General features: G+C 34.3%; 4 protein-coding genes across 5 annotated transcripts; 3 read left to right on the forward strand and 1 right to left on the reverse strand.

The window, feature by feature from the left end:
- Positions 1–408: 408 nt before the first annotated feature.
- On the forward strand, positions 409–5,716 carry LOC145894447 (aminoacylase-1-like). Its single transcript, XM_082983045.1, has 15 exons — positions 409–771; positions 829–876; positions 1,682–1,794; positions 1,855–2,722; positions 2,785–2,849; positions 3,055–3,168; positions 3,244–3,415; positions 3,477–3,623; positions 4,465–4,538; positions 4,613–4,726; positions 4,968–5,048; positions 5,111–5,179; positions 5,244–5,323; positions 5,378–5,438; positions 5,552–5,716. The coding sequence occupies exons 4-15, from the start codon at positions 2,650–2,652 to the stop codon at positions 5,702–5,704; spliced, it is 1,203 nt and encodes a 400-aa protein (XP_082839171.1). The 5' UTR covers positions 409–771; positions 829–876; positions 1,682–1,794; positions 1,855–2,649; the 3' UTR covers positions 5,705–5,716.
- A 490-nt stretch (positions 5,717–6,206) lies between these two features.
- LOC145894458 (aminoacylase-1-like) lies at positions 6,207–8,873 on the forward strand. Its single transcript, XM_082983055.1, has 12 exons — positions 6,207–6,347; positions 6,412–6,476; positions 6,864–6,977; positions 7,047–7,218; positions 7,281–7,427; positions 7,533–7,606; positions 7,665–7,778; positions 8,054–8,134; positions 8,194–8,262; positions 8,325–8,404; positions 8,458–8,518; positions 8,627–8,873. The coding sequence occupies exons 1-12, from the start codon at positions 6,275–6,277 to the stop codon at positions 8,777–8,779; spliced, it is 1,203 nt and encodes a 400-aa protein (XP_082839181.1). The 5' UTR covers positions 6,207–6,274; the 3' UTR covers positions 8,780–8,873.
- LOC145894413 (pseudouridine-5'-phosphate glycosidase-like) lies at positions 8,627–13,680 on the forward strand. Of its 2 annotated transcripts, none has more exons than XM_082983001.1 (16): positions 8,627–8,710; positions 9,214–9,363; positions 9,418–9,564; positions 9,628–9,713; positions 9,794–9,932; positions 9,987–10,155; positions 10,651–10,898; positions 10,963–11,048; positions 11,530–11,639; positions 11,703–11,826; positions 11,913–12,007; positions 12,237–12,349; positions 12,528–12,644; positions 12,710–12,858; positions 12,920–13,038; positions 13,183–13,680. In XM_082983001.1, the coding sequence occupies exons 2-16, from the start codon at positions 9,260–9,262 to the stop codon at positions 13,462–13,464; spliced, it is 2,088 nt and encodes a 695-aa protein (XP_082839127.1). In that variant the 5' UTR covers positions 8,627–8,710; positions 9,214–9,259; the 3' UTR covers positions 13,465–13,680. The 2 variants fall into 2 exon arrangements, with proteins under 2 accessions (XP_082839127.1, XP_082839135.1); XM_082983009.1 differs by having other exon boundaries at positions 13,164–13,346.
- Positions 13,681–13,782: 102 nt separating this feature from the next.
- Positions 13,783–16,213, reverse strand: LOC145894467 (protein SEC13 homolog). The gene is made up of 9 exons (XM_082983067.1): positions 16,094–16,213; positions 15,972–16,016; positions 15,789–15,904; positions 15,578–15,729; positions 15,383–15,516; positions 15,189–15,325; positions 14,808–14,928; positions 14,494–14,640; positions 13,783–14,077 (listed from the first exon to the last, which is right to left on the reverse strand). The coding sequence occupies exons 1-9, from the start codon at positions 16,094–16,096 to the stop codon at positions 13,988–13,990; spliced, it is 945 nt and encodes a 314-aa protein (XP_082839193.1). The 5' UTR covers positions 16,097–16,213; the 3' UTR covers positions 13,783–13,987.
- Position 16,214: the final 1 nt, after the last annotated feature.

A 16,214-nucleotide genomic window follows, 5' to 3' on the forward strand; every position in this document is an offset into this window, starting at 1 on the left:
CAGGAGATTCTGACAATACAAAATTTTATTTACCATTTTTTTGTCAGACTGGTGTCCCTAAATATATTTGTTAATAGTGGTGTGCCCCTGAGTTTGGAAATATTTCCAGCAGGAACAGACAGCAGGAAACTAAGAGAGGTATTTGTATATTAAAAAAAATGCATTAAATTTGTTTACATTTGCAAAGCTGTGATGAAAAACTAAGCAACCAAAATCTACTTTAAATGAGTCTGTTTTTTAAAGGCTGGATATCCGGCAATTGGGTTCAGTCCAATAAGGAACACTCCAATACTTCTTCATGACCACAATGAGTTTCTCAATGAAAACATCTTTCTTGAAGGCATTGATGTGTACTGCAAGATTATTCCATCTCTTGCTAATGTTCCTGAACATTAAATTTATGGAATGAATAAAGTGTTAATAGTGCAATTGCACCTCCAATTTGTAAATTAACTGAGTGTTGTGTATCAGCTTTATCCGACCCTCATAATTTATGTGTTCATATTTTTATGTGTGTTTTTATCAATCTTTGGCCAGATAGGTATAAAGTTAAATGTTTAAATTTGTGTTGTTTGAGTTTCAAGTGAAATCATGTGCCAAATTTGTTGTGTGAAAGCATGAATCTGTAGCTTTAATAACCAGACATGTTTTGCAGGCTAATGTTCCTCAAATAATAAGGTTTGCTTTTTGTGTAACTTCTTGCTTGTCATGGAACCATCTGAAGTTGAAAATACATTCACAACGAAACAGTTCAGGCCAAACCTAACTATGGTAAGAGCTAGAGGTTTTAAATTCAGTGAATATACATGTTCTAAGCTTTTTTTGCAGGAATGGGAATATCTTTCCTAGGTCGATAGGTGATGAGATTGGGTCAAGGTTAGTTATGTTGGATGTGAGTTGAATCTATTTGCTTCTGTTACTTATAAGTTAACATGATAATATAATCTTTGTACTTTTTTGAAGAACTACTGCTTATGTAGGCTGTAAAAGGAGTTAGCTAAAGGATTCTGTCAGACTTGCAGCTAAATTGTTTATTTATTTTATAAATTTGGTAATGTGTTCTCTAAAATATTGGATAAAATTACAGGCATATCTATAAGTCAATTCCATTTTTGTCTCTATTACAATATTATTGCCTCGATTAATATTTAAAGATTGATACATTTTATGCTGCAATATACCTGTGTGGATGAAAACGCAAGTAAAAAAACCTGTTTGACAAAACATAATTTTTGATAATCTGGAAATTAGATTAGATTAACAAGCTATTTTTCTTTAGTTCATTGAACTAGAAAAAAATTATGTAGTTGACTAAGTCTGCATTCAGTAAAAACCAGGTCAGCATAAATGTTAGTATAATAAGAAATGACAGAAAGTGTGATTGAATTTTGTTCTAAAAAACAGCTGGTGGATGAAAGATGAAACAATATACTGTTCATTTTTTGTGGGAAATGAAACTATGCAAATTGAACATACGTTTTGTAGCACTGTATTTTTGTTTATGTTATAGAAGTAAGCGGTTCTGTGAGATGTTTTAATTTTAGGCATTGCAACCCATGAAAAGTATACTTAAACTCTGAATAACACAAAAAAAATTATGAACATTTTGGCTCTGTTAAAAGTGTAGTGGAAGTGGATTATATTACATTAAAATCAGATGACCAAGTATTATTTGATATAGAAAGAATGGGAATAAGGTGCACTGGAGGATGTGAAGAAACAAATGATGACATATAGAACAAAAGTCAGTATTTAATACCTGGAGACAAATTAAGAGGAAAAATGAGGTTTCTGGTAAGTGTCACTTTTTCTTTGTGTGTTAACAATACAGTTAATGTAGGTTTGAATTTGCAGATACCCCTAAGAATCAATATGGAGGCAACCTTTTGGTTGGGAACCTTATTGCAAACTACCCATTATCAGTTGGAAGTCACAGTGGTGTTGCTTGCAAGAATGAAACTATTGTGTTTCTCTAGTGACATGCACAATTTATGAGTCTGCAAGATTTACATTGTATTATTGTTCTGCACTGATTGTTTAAAATACTGTTAAAATATTTCAGTGCTATGACTACAAGGCCAAAAATAATGACTACAGTGAAATATTACTCTTGCTTACAGATGGTCCAGAATTTAGAATGTGTTGGTGTGAACTGACTTATATTTAATGTTTTTGAGGTTGCTATGCCAGTATACATTTTCTACTACTTGATGTGTATGTCTATATAACTGAACTCTTATATTGTCTTACACTAGAGCTTATAAACCATTTTATGTTTCTCTTTTTGCAAAGCAATGTATTTTCAATATTGCTATATCCAAAAATGTTTCATGACCATTTTACAACATTAAGATATTTTCACATAAATATAACAAAAACAACTGCTAAAAGTATACATATTAAAAAAAGGATTTGCATGTTTGCAAGTAAAATGTGTTACCTAACATTGTTGGGTAGAATATTAGTTTGTTTCATCAAATTTGATGTGTGCAATTTAATTGATTAGCTGTTATGAAGTAGCTTTGTTTTTTGGCAGTTGATTTACGTTTTTTATTAAATTTGTTTAAAAATCTATGTGTAAACAATTCAGTGTATTAATTTACACAGTGTAACAGATTTAATTTATGTAAACCTGTTTCAAAAAATTTCATGGAGCCACAAGCTGTAACAAAATTTCGAGAATATGTCCGAATAAAAACTGTCCATCCTGAACCAGACTATGGTTAGTGTTTGTGACTATGTATTTTCATGCACTTCATTTCAATTTTCTGCTACAATTTGCAGACACTGCAATTAGCTTTCTTGATGATTATGCGAAAGATCTTGGTTTGGAGGTTAATCATGTAAAGGTATGTGAAAACAAAATACAGGTTAATTTCTTCAACAAATTGTTATGGTAAACAATTGAACTTGTAATTTTGCAATTTCTGCATGGTATGTCAATTCCTTGTATAGCAAACAGCTACTTTTGGGGTGGCTTTCTGAGGTCAGCTTTCAGAGTAAATAAGCATGATAATTAAAATGAAACAATTTGAAAAAACACCGTGTGTTTAGATTAATCAGGATGGTGTAAAAAGAACTATTGTTGTCATGACATGGAGGGGAAAGAATCAAAATCTGAAATCCATTATGTTGCATTCCCACACTGATGTTGTACCTGTTTATGAGGTAACAAATTTGTGCGAAATTATAATAAACTGAAGTTTTTATTACTTTTTTTGTTTATCCCTTTTTGTTATGCAGGACCAGTGGAAGTGTGATGCTTTTGCTGCAATCAAACAACCTAACGGTGATATATATGGACGTGGCACTCAAGACATGAAATGCGTGGGTATTCAGTATTTGGAGGCAATTAGAAGATTAAAACAAGATGGGCTGCAGTTTGAAAGAGATATCCATTTGACATTTGCTCCAGGTTGTTACAACATATTAAACTGCTTACTCATGTTTGAAAATTTTTTATGTTACAAAAACAGATGAAGAGATTGGAAGTGAGTATGGTGCAAAGGCATTCAGCAAAATGAAAGAGTTTTTTGATCTGAATGTTGGAATCATACTGGATGAAGGACTTGCAAATATCGACAACAAGTATACAGCATATTATGGAGAAAGAAGCCTTTGGTGTAGGTTTTTCTTTTAAAATATTAAAATCAATGCAGGAATCCTTTTTGATCATAAGGTTTAACTTCTTGAGTTTTCCTGCCCAGTGGCGCCAAGTCCGGGGGGCGGGAGGGGGTCATGCCCAATTTTGCACTGCGACATGCTGACGCGCTTGCTAGGAGTGGAAATTAAAGCTGTAAATAACTGGGAATGTCAGTAAATTGACTCGCATTGTGTGAAACCTGTCGTCAAGTGAATTGGATTGTCGTGCTTAAATTTGCCATTGTTGCCAAACATGTTGCATGGTTACCAAACATGTTGCATGGTTACCAAACATGTTGCATTGTTACGAAACATATTGCATTGTTACGAAACATTTTTATTTGCTTAACTTCAAGAAATTGAGAGTTTGATTTCTTGGAATTACCTGTATATTCTCCATGGCTGACAGAGACTCAGTAATGGATAAGCTCAAAATGGTGATGAATAATCCTAAGTCATCTGTCTCCACACAAAGCCGAAGCCGACAGTTCAGTCGCACCTTATTTTAACATTTTTGTTACTGTTGGTTAACTTCGTTGTTTTGTTGTTTTTAGAGATACCGATGATGCCTGCAAGTCAGGCAAAATATATATGTCGAAAAAAAATAATAAAGACAGATGACTTAGGATTATTCATCACCACTTTAAGAAATTGGGTCAAAAGTGGCCTCGTAATTGCAATAGCATTGGCTTTTCTCAGTGTAAACCATTTTTTGCGCTGCGGAACAAAAATAAAAATACTTTTAATACCAGGCTACACTATGTATTTTTTTTGTATGTTTTCTTGACCTCATTAACGCACAATTAATCAATATGTTTTTAGGGATAAGGATAAAAGCTGAAGGTAAGCCAGGCCATGGTTCACGGTTTATAGAAAATACTGCAGGGGAAAAGCTTGTAAGTTCGGAATTAATATATTCAAATTGTTTCATAATTTTTTAACCATTCTGTAACTCTGTATCCACTAACAGATGAAGGTCATCAACACCATGCTGAACTTCAGAGCTGAGGAGAAGAAAAAAATGAAACAAAACTGCCGTTGTCATCTTGGTGAAGTCACAACCGTAAATCTAACAATGTTGGAGGTGCAGTAAAGTTTTCTTACTACAAAACTAATCGCCATTATGTGTAACCTAAGCTAGAAAATAGGCAAATTCCATGGGTATATCAGGGCTGGACAATCCCTTGCCGAGTCATGCAAGGTGATTATTACCAGTTTATTTTCCAATACTGTTAAATTTATTTTAAACTATTACAATTTGAAAGTAATTTTAGTATGCAAATTCATTACCTCTTTGACATAATTACCAATAATCTTACTTGCAGGGTGGAGTTGCATATAACATAGTACCAGCGGAATTGCATGCAGGCTTTGACATTCGCATTCCACCTTCAGTTAATTTGAAGGTTGTATTATTTAAATGTGTTTTTTTGGACAACTGTTGCATATTTTTGACTTTGTTATTTAGGATTTTGAACAAAAACTTTGGAAGTGGTGCAAGGAGGCTGGTGATGGAGTAACCTTTGAATTTATACAGGTTTGTGAAGAATATTACATTATCCATTGTTTATAGAAGTGAATATTGTGAAATGTTGTTACAGAAAAGTTCCAACAGTGATCTGACATCAACTGATCCAAATAACCCATGGTGGAAAGCTTTTACAGATGGAATCAAGAAACTGTAAAACACAAAAATTCTGTTGGATAATTTTTAAAAATGAAGTTTTTTTTACAGGAACATTGAGTTAACAAATCAAATATTTTCTGGAGCTACAGACAGTCGATTTTTTAGAGCAGTAAGTTGTTACATGCACTAACAACTAATGTTTGTAACTAAATTTTATTGTTAAAATAACTTATTTCATTGCCATGGTTGCATTTCATAATTGTAACCTAAGCTCACATGTAGGCTGGCTTTCCTGCAATTGGGTTCAGTCCAATACGGAATACACCAATTTTGCTTCATGACCACAATGAGTTTCTGAATGAAAAGGTTTTTATGGAGGGAATTGATGCTTACTATGCAATAATACCAAGCTTAGCAAGTGTACCATCATTTTGATTAACATATTTCACTTCCGCATTGCTACTTTCGTGTTTATAGCTTTGAGTACAATCCTTTATGGTATGTTTCGCTTTGATAAAAGCTGTTGCCTAACACAATAAAATGTGGTACTTTTGTACTAAACTCCTTTCAATGTATGACACATCTGAGCTTATGAACCTGTTTATGCTTTTCATGTAGCTAAAAAACAATGTATTTCAATGTTGTGAAATGAATAATTTCTACCGGAGTAAGATTTAGACCAAATTCTGTAATATCCAAAATCAGTGACAGTTTTATAACATTTAGGATATTTTCATGCAAATGTAATAAAAAAAATTATTGATATGTGCACATTGAAAATAACACATGATTGTTGAATTTGTCAAAAATTGGTAAAAAGCATATTACATTGTTTTACCAAGCACAATACGAGCAATTATTTGGATTAATTAGCTGTTATGAATTATCTTTGTTTATAATCTGTTATTCATACTTTTGCGAAATTTGTTCCAAAATCACTTTGCAATAAGTCAAATACATGTATTTACACAGATTTAATGTTTGTAAAACTCTTTTTAAAATTTCATGGAGCCACAAGCTGTAACAAAATTCCGTGAATACGTCTGTATAAAAACTGTCCATCCTGAACCAGACTATGGTTAGTGCAGGTAACCTATGTATTTTCATGCACTTCATTTGTAACTTTCTGCTTCAATTTGCAGACACTGCGATTTGCTTTCTTGATGATTATGCGAAAGATCTTGGTTTGGAGCTTAATCATGTAAATGTATGTGAATCTAACAATGTTGGAGGTTTAGTAGTGTTTTCTATCTACAAAAAATTAGTACCATTGTGTGTAACCCAAGCTAGAAAATATGCAAATTCTATTGGTTTATAACAAGGGTCGGCAATCCCAGACTGAGGCATGTAAGGTAATTGATTGTTACATGCCAAGTGATTTATCAGTTTATATTACAATACTGTTAAAGGTATGTGAAAATAAAAAGAAGTTGATCTTTTAAAAAAAATGTAATGCTTTACATTTTGCATGTTAAATGGTGTGATAGTTTATTTGTTTGGCAAACTGCTAATTTTTGACGGGTTTTCAAAGTTTGTTCAACGAAGCATTTGAATATAAGCACGATAATGAAAAAAAAGTTTCACATGTGTTTAGATAAATCAAGATGGTGTAAAAAGAACTATTGTTGTCATGACATGGAGGGGGAAGAATCAAGACCTAAAATCCATTATGTTGCATTCCCACACTGATGTTGTACCTGTTTATGAGGTAACAAATTTGTGCAAAATAATAATAAACTGATGTTTTTGTTTTGTTTATCCCATGTTTGTTATGCAGGACCAATGGAACTGTGATGCTTTTGCTGCAATCAAACAACCTAACGGTGATATATATGGACGTGGCACTCAAGACATGAAATGTGTGAGTATTCAGTATTTGGAGGCAATTAGAAGATTAAAAAAAGATGGGCTGCAGTTTGAAAGAGATATCCATTTGACATTTGCTCCAGGTTGTCACAACATATTAAACTGCCTACTTATGTTTGATAATCTTTAAATACTACAAAAACAGATGAAGAGATTGTAAGTGAGTATGGTGCAAAGGCATTCAGTAAAATGAAAGAGTTTTTCGATCTCAATGTTGGAATCATACTGGATGAAGGACTTGCAAATGTCGACAACAAGTATACAGCTTATTATGGAGAAAGAAGCCTTTGGTGTAGGTTTTTTTTCTTTTTCTACATATTGACCAACTATATTTAAAGCTTGTGGTCATTGTTGTTATGTTTTGTGGTATCTGATTAAACATTACTCATGTTTTTAGGGATAAGGATTAAAGCTGAAGGTAAGCCAGGCCATGGCTCACGTTTCATAGAAAATACTGCAGCAGAAAAACTTGTAAGTTCAGAATTAACATATTTTTGTTGTTTCATAATATTTTTTAACATACTTGCAGATGAAAGTCATCAACACAATGCTGAGCTTCAGAGATGAGGAGAAGAGGAAAATGGAACAGAACTGCCATTGTAATCTCGGTGAAGTCACAACCGTAAATCTAACAATGTTGGAGGTGTGTGGTAGCGTTTTTTAACTACAAAACTAAGTGCCATATATGTGTGACCCAAGCTAGAAAATATGCAAATTCCATGGGTATATATCAGGGGTCAGCAATCCCTTGCCAAGACATGCAATGTCATTGTGTGTAACATGCCAAGTAATTTACTTGTTTATATACCAATACTGTTAAATTTAATTGAAACTATTACAATGTGAAAACAAAACTATTCCTGACGTTTTCCATTTTGACATAATTTTTAAACAGCATTACAATTATATTACCTGCAGGGTGGAGTTGCATATAACATAGTACCAGCAGAACTGCAAGCCGGCTTTGACATTCGCATTCCACCTTCAGTTGATTTAAAGGTTATATCAACTTGAACGTTTTTTGTTTTTAACTGTTGCATGTTGTTGCCTTTGAGCAGAATTTTGAAGAAAAACTTTGGGATTGGTGCAAGGAGGCTGGTGATGGAGTGTCCTTTCAGTTTATAGATGTTTGTGAAGAATATAACATTATCCAATATTTATAGAAATTAACAACATGCATTGTATACAGAAAAGTTCCAACAGTGATCTGACATCAACTGATCCAACTGACCCGTGGTGGAAGGCTTTTTCAAATGGAATCAAAAAATTGTAAAATTCAATTTTTTTCTGTTAATTTTTTACCAAAACAAGTTTTTTTACAGGAACATTGAGTTAACAAGTCAAATTTTTTGTGGATCTACAGACAGTCGATTATTTAGAGCAGTAAGTTGTTGCATGCACAAGCAACTTGTAACTAAATTCTAATGTTCAGAATAACTTATTTTATTGCCATGGTTGCATTTCACAATTGTAACCTAAGCTTACATGTAGGCTGGCTTTCCTGCAATTGGGTTCAGTCCAATACGGAATACACCAATTTTGCTTCATGACCACAATGAGTTTCTTAATGAAAAGGTTTTTATGGAAGGAATTGATGCTTACTATGCAATAATACCAAGCTTAGCAAATGTACCATCATTTTGATTAACACATTTCAGTTCCGTATTGCTACTTTCGTGTTTATAGCTTTTCAGTACAACATTTTTTGGTATGTTTCGCTTCAATAAAGCTGTTGCCTAACACAATAAAATGTGGTACTTTTGTACTAAACTCCTTTCAATGTATGACACATCTGAGCTTCAAGTTGTTGCCGCCCTAAAACACAACAAAAATTATGGTGCTTTAGAAATCGTAGGTCTAGATTGTAGATGTTAATGTACAGAAATTTTGAAGTGTTTTTCTAGCCCAGAGCCTTTAAAACTATTTCTAGCATGCCAAAACAAAGAAATTTGCAACAAAGAATTCGAATACATTCCTGCTCCTAATATGTGTTGTGACACACGAATAATTACTCCACCATTTCATGATGTGTGATTTAGCTTGTGTGACGCCTGAGCAGAAATTTGTTCAATTTTTAGGCGAGCGTTTATTTATTCGCAAAGATAAGCACGATGTTTGTGCTTTATGCGCCAGCAGCCGAAAGCACGTGGTTACGCACGTGGATCTAGGAACTGTTTGTTTACTTCGCAGACCGTGGTATTGTCGTTGTCACAGGGAATACTGAAAAGGTAAGGAATGCTTCGTTGCTCACAGATATTACTGCCAACACGTACATCTTTGAGAAAATGGGCTTTCTTTTGCGCAAACCACGAATCAAAGCCGATCAAGATACACGAAGATGTGCAAAAGGCCTTGCAAAACAACCAACCAGTTCTGGCTTTGGAAAGTACTATTATCACTCATGGCATGCCGTATCCACAAAATTTAAAGTTGGTCTATCGGTGCATATGCCTTATAATTGAGTTAAATTTACCCCACAATTTTATTTGCAGAACTGCAGTAGATGTTGAAAATATTGCCAGAAAACATGGAGTGATACCAGCAACTATTGGTGTTATTGATGGAACTATTCATGTTGGTAAGAATTACTTCAAAAATGTTTGCAAATGGAAATTGCTCTTTCTATATGAAGGTTCAAATAAATTGTTCTTGTTAAAGGCATGAAAAATGAGCAGCTAAAGCAGCTTTCCACAAACAAAGAAGCAGTAAAGTTGTCTAAACGAGACATTCCAGTTGCATGCACAAATATGTGGTCAGGTGGTACAACTGTATCGGCTACAATGCTCATTGCTCACTGGTAACAAATGACCATTGTAATTTATCTTAGTATGGCACTGCTGTTTAATTTCAGGTGTGGAATAGAAATCTTTGCCACTGGTGGTGTTGGTGGTGTCCACAGAATGGGAGAAAATACTATGGATATCAGCACTGACCTCAGACAACTTGGACAAACACCAGTGACAGTTGTTTCTGCTGGTGTGAAATCTATATTGGACATCCCAAAAACCTTAGAGTATCTGGTAATTCTAATTTTGTTGATCTTGTGTGCATATAGGTTTTTGTAATTTTAGAACTGGCCAGTCTAAACAAATTAGTATTTCTGCTTGAAAGTGGTTGAATATTCTAAATTTGTTACACAGGAAAAATCCAAGACAGGAAAAATTAGAACATTTTGTATTTACTTTCCATAACTTTATACTAATTCAATTTATCAAGCCATTTCTAGAGCTCCAAAAGGAGGAAAATACGATCACACCAGTATAAGATCTTTATTTAAAAAATTTTAATTTCGACTATTGGCATCTTCAGTTTCTGTCTGAAAACAGAAGAGCAATAAAAAAATAAATTAAATAATTAAAAAAAAAAACACAACAAAAACAAAATAAGTTATATTGCTTTGCAAAGACAGATCCGTCGGTTATCGATCTGCAAAGGCTGATTCCTGCAGTCAAATTTCTGACGTTTTTTTCTATTTATCAAGCCATTGTCAAATAAGCCAAATCCATTTTTTAAAGGAAACAGAGGGTGTCACTGTTGCAACTTTTGGCAAAACAAAAGACTTTCCAGCCTTTTTTACACAAACCAGTGGATCCCAGTCACCTGCAAATGTTACAACAATCGACAATGCAGTAAAACTAATTCAAATGCACAAAACTTTGAACATGCAAAGTGGTATTTTAATTGCTGTCCCAATTCCCAATGCACATGCAGATGTCGGTAAAGAAATAAACCGAGCTATTCTACAAGCAGTGGAAAAGTGCAGGTACACTCGATTGTCAGTATAAATCTGTAGTGTGGTTGTGTAAACTTCACATTAATCTATACAGAGAATTAGGAATTGAAGGAAATGCAGTGACACCTTACATACTCGATCAAGTTAATCAGATGACCAAAGGAGCCTCCCTCACTGCAAGTAAGTTGTTGTAATAATGTCATTTAAATAAAGACTTCTTTGTTACAAATGCCTGGTTTAGTTTTATTGATGTTATTTATTCATATGGTTGTGCAACTTTGAAAATGTGGATCCAAACCATAACTGCAGATGATAGTCTGACGATCACTACCCATTCAGTGATAATACTACACACATGAATTATGTGAATATATAAGACTGACTGTTAAACAACTTTATTCGCACGAGCTTTCGCGAGATTGATCTCGCGAAAGCTCGTGCGTATAAAGTTGTTTAACAGTCAGTCTCTTATAAAAGCAGTGCACAAGCAAGCATATAGTCATAGATCAGAGACAGACACGACAAACTGAAGAAAGTGAATATATAAATAAAAGATGGGAAGGAGTTCAAATTTATTTCCTTTGTATTGTGGTTGTGCATTTTAATTTAAACAAATTTGTTATTTTGGTAGTACCAAATATTGTGGCCATATTTTTTGCAGATATTGCTTTAATTAAAAACAATGTTGACATAGCTGCCAGGATTGCTTTTGGAATGAAGAATTTAAAACAAAAACAGCATTACACATCAGCGAAACATTCAGGATACCCAGTATGACAATGTTGTTGCATTTCACTCTTGCTTAATCATATTTTAAATTTTTCAACTTGGCAGGTTATTATTGGTGGCTGCAATGTGGACATTGTGTCCAAGTGTTTAGATGATATTCATGGTGAGGGACCTAGTAACCCAGCCACCATTACACAGTCATTTGGTGGTGTTGGACGAAACATTACTGGTATGACACTTAGACACATGACTTTTTCTGCTTTTTATTTTGTGGGTAAAAGTACAAATATCAGTGATAGTATGTATTGTTTTCAGAAACCTTGTGGCGATTGCAAAGTAAACCTGTAATGATCACAGCAGTTGGTAATGACCTTCTTGGTGACATGGTGTCAAAGCATTTTAAAGACATGGTATGGATATACTGTGATAGTTTTAATAGTTTGCAATAAGCCATATAAGGCTATTTAGGAAATTCAAAAGACTCAAGCAAGTCTCTGTCAAAATTCTAGATCAAACCATTTGCTACTTGTAGCACACTTTAGGATATGGTCAACAAAACAAAAAGAAATCATTCCATGAAGCCTACATTTAGTTATTGCAATGACAAGATAACACATGCACTTTACTTATGTTATGCAGGGCTTAACAGAACCTGTTAGAATAGACACACACAACACTGGTGTGTACAATGCTGTATTTAAGAAAGATGGGGAGGTGGAAGTTGGAGTGGATGACTCAGGAGTGCATAAAACGTAACCTTCTGGTTTAATAAAAGGATTATTAATGTGACAAAATCTGAATTGAAAAATATTCAACTAACAACAAAAAACAAGGCTTTGGCTTGTTTCCTACCGTATTTACTGAATTTGTAAAAGTACACAAAAAAGTAATTTTTCAAGGTTGGTAAAACACAAAATTCATAATTTTTAGAATAAATCAGGATTTCCTCGGACAACATGTTAATGAAATGTTGTCAGCTGGAATAATATGCGTGGATGCCAACATCTCTGCTTGTGGGATTGAATTTATTTGTTCGGTTTGCAAACGGTAACATGGTGTATGGTTGCTGTCGTATGTTGGTTAAACTAAATCCAAGATGCTTTATATTACAGCCATAACAAACCATTGCTGTTTGAGCCAACTGGTGAACTTATTGCTGCTGAAGGATACCTGGCAACAAAAATGTACCCCAACTCATTGACATATATGACACCTAATGTGGTTGAATTACAGGCAATGTACTGCGCAGAGACCGGGAAGGGTAAGATTTGTTTCATTGTAAAATCCTGGTTTTGTAAAATTTTTGTCTATGTTTTATGCAGTTGGGCTTATGCATAAAGGGATATCAGGATTGGTTAAAATGTGTGAAACTTTGTTGGATTCTGTTTCTTGTATTTTGGTAACAATGGGTATCAATGGTGTCCTCTGTGCTGAGATAAATGTAAGTAATCCACCAAGTGTTTTTTTATAATCTTTTAAGAAACAAGTCAAAATTTGACATAGTGTTGATGAAAATGATGGTATTGTTTTTACTAAAATGTTTACCACAACATTTATTTTTTCAAGTGCATTTTCTTAAATGCAGAATGGCAAGAAATCTTATAAAACCTACACCCTCTCCAATCCACCAAATTTTAAATGGCTCAAAGATCCAGTGGTAAATGTCTCTGGTTCAGGGGATGGTTTCGCTGGTGGTTTTGTTTATGGTATATTACAAGGTTTCAGCATTGACAAGTCAGTAAGGGCTGGTTTAACTGTCGCCCAGAGGAATTTAAGATCAAAATCTGCTGTTTCTGAGCAAGTACACCCACAAGATGTGCAATTGAGTGAAGATAGTTGGGCAGTAGAAGTGCTGCATGCAGTGTGACTTCCAAGTGCAATAACTTTTGATTTAATCACAAAACAAGGTGTTGGTGGACTGAATTGCTACAACTATTTGCTTATTTACTTTTTTTTGTGTAATCATGTGTTTCGTTTATGCAATACCCCACTTTGCAATATGTCTTACTTCTTTAATAACCTCCACAGTGATTGCCTACTTTTACGTTTGCAAATGGTGTTGTGCTGCTGGAATTTGGTGTAATGCTTTCTCTCAGATGCTATGCAGAAATTAATTGCCACACTATGTTGTTACCTAGGTTAGACTAACCCTATAAATGCATGCACAATAAACAGGCACTGTAAGCAGATTTCTGTTTTTTTATTGCATTGCACAATACTCTTTCCAACCCACCCACTGTTCTGAAAAACTTATGAATAAAATGTAATTTTTCCTGTTTGCAATGGCAACTCAAAAAATATGTTTGGTTGCTCCTGCAAAAACTACATATGCCAGGCCAAGGACTGATTCCAATGGTGGAGAATTAGCTAGAAAACTAATAAACATGGTTTCATTCTGATGTCCCATTGGTCGTTTGCCCCTTTCCGACATCACTGATGCGTGTCCATTCACCATTAACTCCCTCTTTCCACAGGCTTATCTGTACAAGAATAAAATAGGAGCTAAAGCTATTTAGATTTTAATATTTATTTTTAAGCATGACTGTAAAACAAATCAGCTTTAAACTAGCAGGTAATATTTTTTGTGCAAGCTCCATCAAATGCTTGAATATTCCAGTGTTGTTTGCGAATGTGTTTAAAAAAGCTTACATTTTTACGACAGGAGGTTTCAACACGACATGCCAATAAGTATATGTTAAGTGTACATGACAAAAATTCAACAATCCCATTCCACAATACGCTGTAACTAATACTTTCAACTGTTGTTGGATAATTTAATACTTGGCTGATGAAGCAAGCTGAGTGACTGCTAAACTTATCAACAAAATCGTTCCAACAGTGTTAAACCAAGAATAGAAAAAAATGCTGATCTTGCTTGAGCAATTGTCACAGTTACCTTATTGTTGCCTCCTGATACAGCAAGAATGTCACCGGTTATAGACCAGCTTACATGCCACACCACATCATCAAATTTGTATAAAAGTTTTGGTTGCCATTTGCTTCCAGTCGACCCATCAGCAGTCCAGATTATTACACGGCCATCCTGACCAAAAGTTGTTGCAACATTGCTTGAGTAATTAAGGACCAAACTCTTTTGTTATCATCAACATGTTTGTATATTATACATAAACTCAGTGAGCTAGTTTTACTTTCACAATGACAATTTAGGGATAGAAAAAAATAATTATAGTCAGGCAGTTCAGAATGTACCTGTGAGCAACTGGCAATTTTACTGCGAGGCAGACCAATCGATGGAGCCCAAGCACAATCACGAACCCAGTCAGTGTGGCTCTCTAGTTTTTCCTCTTCTTCCCAATGTCCATCCTTTTCACTGCAAAAACATTTAAGAACATATTCTCTTCAAAGCAGACATTTGTAAATATGTTCAAGCCTTGGAAAAATTATTTTAACCTTATTTTTGTTATATTTCTCTTTTATATAATTGTAGTTTTTTGTCTTTAGTTGAGTGATGGTACTTATCTTCTACACATTGGACATTTTGCAGTCCAGTTGCTTGCAAGGTTATAAAATATATACAGTAAAAATTCATGTCCTGAAAGGTACAGAAAGGTAAGTGGACTTGCAACTTACCACCAGATCTTTATAAGGTTATCACAACCACCAGAAACAAACTTCTTGGTGAATGAACTCTGCTGATTCGCAGAAGGTGGTTCTATAAGGGATCCTGGAGCCACGGCGGGAGCCCAACTTACAGCATTGCATCCCACCTATAACATACAGCTTGTGTAATGTTATGTATGACAAGCATTTGTGTTCATCTTTACAGTGTGAGCATTGTTGATTTTATTTGCCTCCCATTGGTTGTCTCCCTTATGTTTAAGCACTGAAACGCTTCCATCCGATGAACCACATGCCAACATCAAGCCAAGTTCATGCGGTGCCCAGCATACAGAGTTAACTACAAAGAGGGTGATTTTGTTATTATTTGAAACAAATTTTTCAGTACAAGTAAAATGCACCTGAAGATTCATGGTCAGTATATTCATACACTTTTGTCCACTGGCCATCTATTTCTTTCCAAATAATTACTTTTCTGTCATACGAACAAGAGGCCAGCAAGCGGTCATATTTTGGATGCGCCCAAGCTACTTGCCATACAGGACCTTCATGGCTACACAAAAAAATAAAATACATAAAATTTCAACAACTGGAATATAAAGTTTAACCAACCCTTGCAAAGTAGATAAAAGTCTTTGGGTACCATTCTTAACTTCAAAAATCTTGACAGTTCGGTCAGAAGAACAAGTTGCTAAGTGCAAACCATAGTAATCCATTTGTGCATCATGCTAAACAAAAGAATCATCATTCAAAATCATTACATGACCAAAAGAGTTTATACAATGCTGTACTTACAATCATGTCCTCATGGGCAGTGTCAACAGTGTTAATTACAGAAACCTGTCATGGAAAAACAAAGAAAGCACTTTCAATATAACAAAATAACACAGTGCCCACAGGGTGTTTCACAAACTTACCATTGTTGGTGTCTCCAAATGCTTTATCTGGTTGAAAAATTAACAGATAAACTTTGCTATATGCATGCCCTAAATGCCAACATAAAGAAAGGCAACCTAAATGTAAAATATGCAATGTTGG

Source organism: Ascidia mentula, chromosome 1 (assembly GCF_947561715.1).
Source record: "Ascidia mentula chromosome 1, kaAscMent1.1, whole genome shotgun sequence".
Classification (NCBI taxonomy): Eukaryota; Metazoa; Chordata; class Ascidiacea; order Phlebobranchia; family Ascidiidae; genus Ascidia; species Ascidia mentula.

Excerpts from the sequence above, each read along its gene's own strand:
- LOC145894447 (XM_082983045.1), top strand. The coding sequence starts at position 2,650 with ATGGAGCCACAAGCTGTAACAAAATTTCGAGAATATGTCCGAATAAAA. Across the intron at positions 3,169-3,243 it reads ATGTTGTACCTGTTTATGAG|GACCAGTGGAAGTGTGATGC; the intron begins GTAACAAATTTG and ends TTTGTTATGCAG. Across the intron at positions 5,324-5,377 it reads ACAGATGGAATCAAGAAACT|GAACATTGAGTTAACAAATC; the intron begins GTAAAACACAAA and ends TTTTTTTTACAG.
- LOC145894413 (XM_082983001.1), top strand. The coding sequence starts at position 9,260 with ATGCGCCAGCAGCCGAAAGCACGTGGTTACGCACGTGGATCTAGGAAC. Across the intron at positions 9,364-9,417 it reads TCACAGGGAATACTGAAAAG|AAAATGGGCTTTCTTTTGCG; the intron begins GTAAGGAATGCT and ends TACATCTTTGAG. Across the intron at positions 9,565-9,627 it reads CCGTATCCACAAAATTTAAA|AACTGCAGTAGATGTTGAAA; the intron begins GTTGGTCTATCG and ends TTTTATTTGCAG.
- LOC145894467 (XM_082983067.1), bottom strand. Across the intron at positions 15,905-15,971 it reads CTGCCCATGAGGACATGATT|CATGATGCACAAATGGATTA; the intron begins GTAAGTACAGCA and ends TCTTTTGTTTAG. Across the intron at positions 15,730-15,788 it reads CTTTTATCTACTTTGCAAGG|CCATGAAGGTCCTGTATGGC; the intron begins GTTGGTTAAACT and ends TTTTTTGTGTAG.
- LOC145894458 (XM_082983055.1), top strand. The coding sequence starts at position 6,275 with ATGGAGCCACAAGCTGTAACAAAATTCCGTGAATACGTCTGTATAAAA. Across the intron at positions 6,348-6,411 it reads CCATCCTGAACCAGACTATG|ACACTGCGATTTGCTTTCTT; the intron begins GTTAGTGCAGGT and ends TTCAATTTGCAG. Across the intron at positions 7,779-8,053 it reads TAAATCTAACAATGTTGGAG|GGTGGAGTTGCATATAACAT; the intron begins GTGTGTGGTAGC and ends TATTACCTGCAG.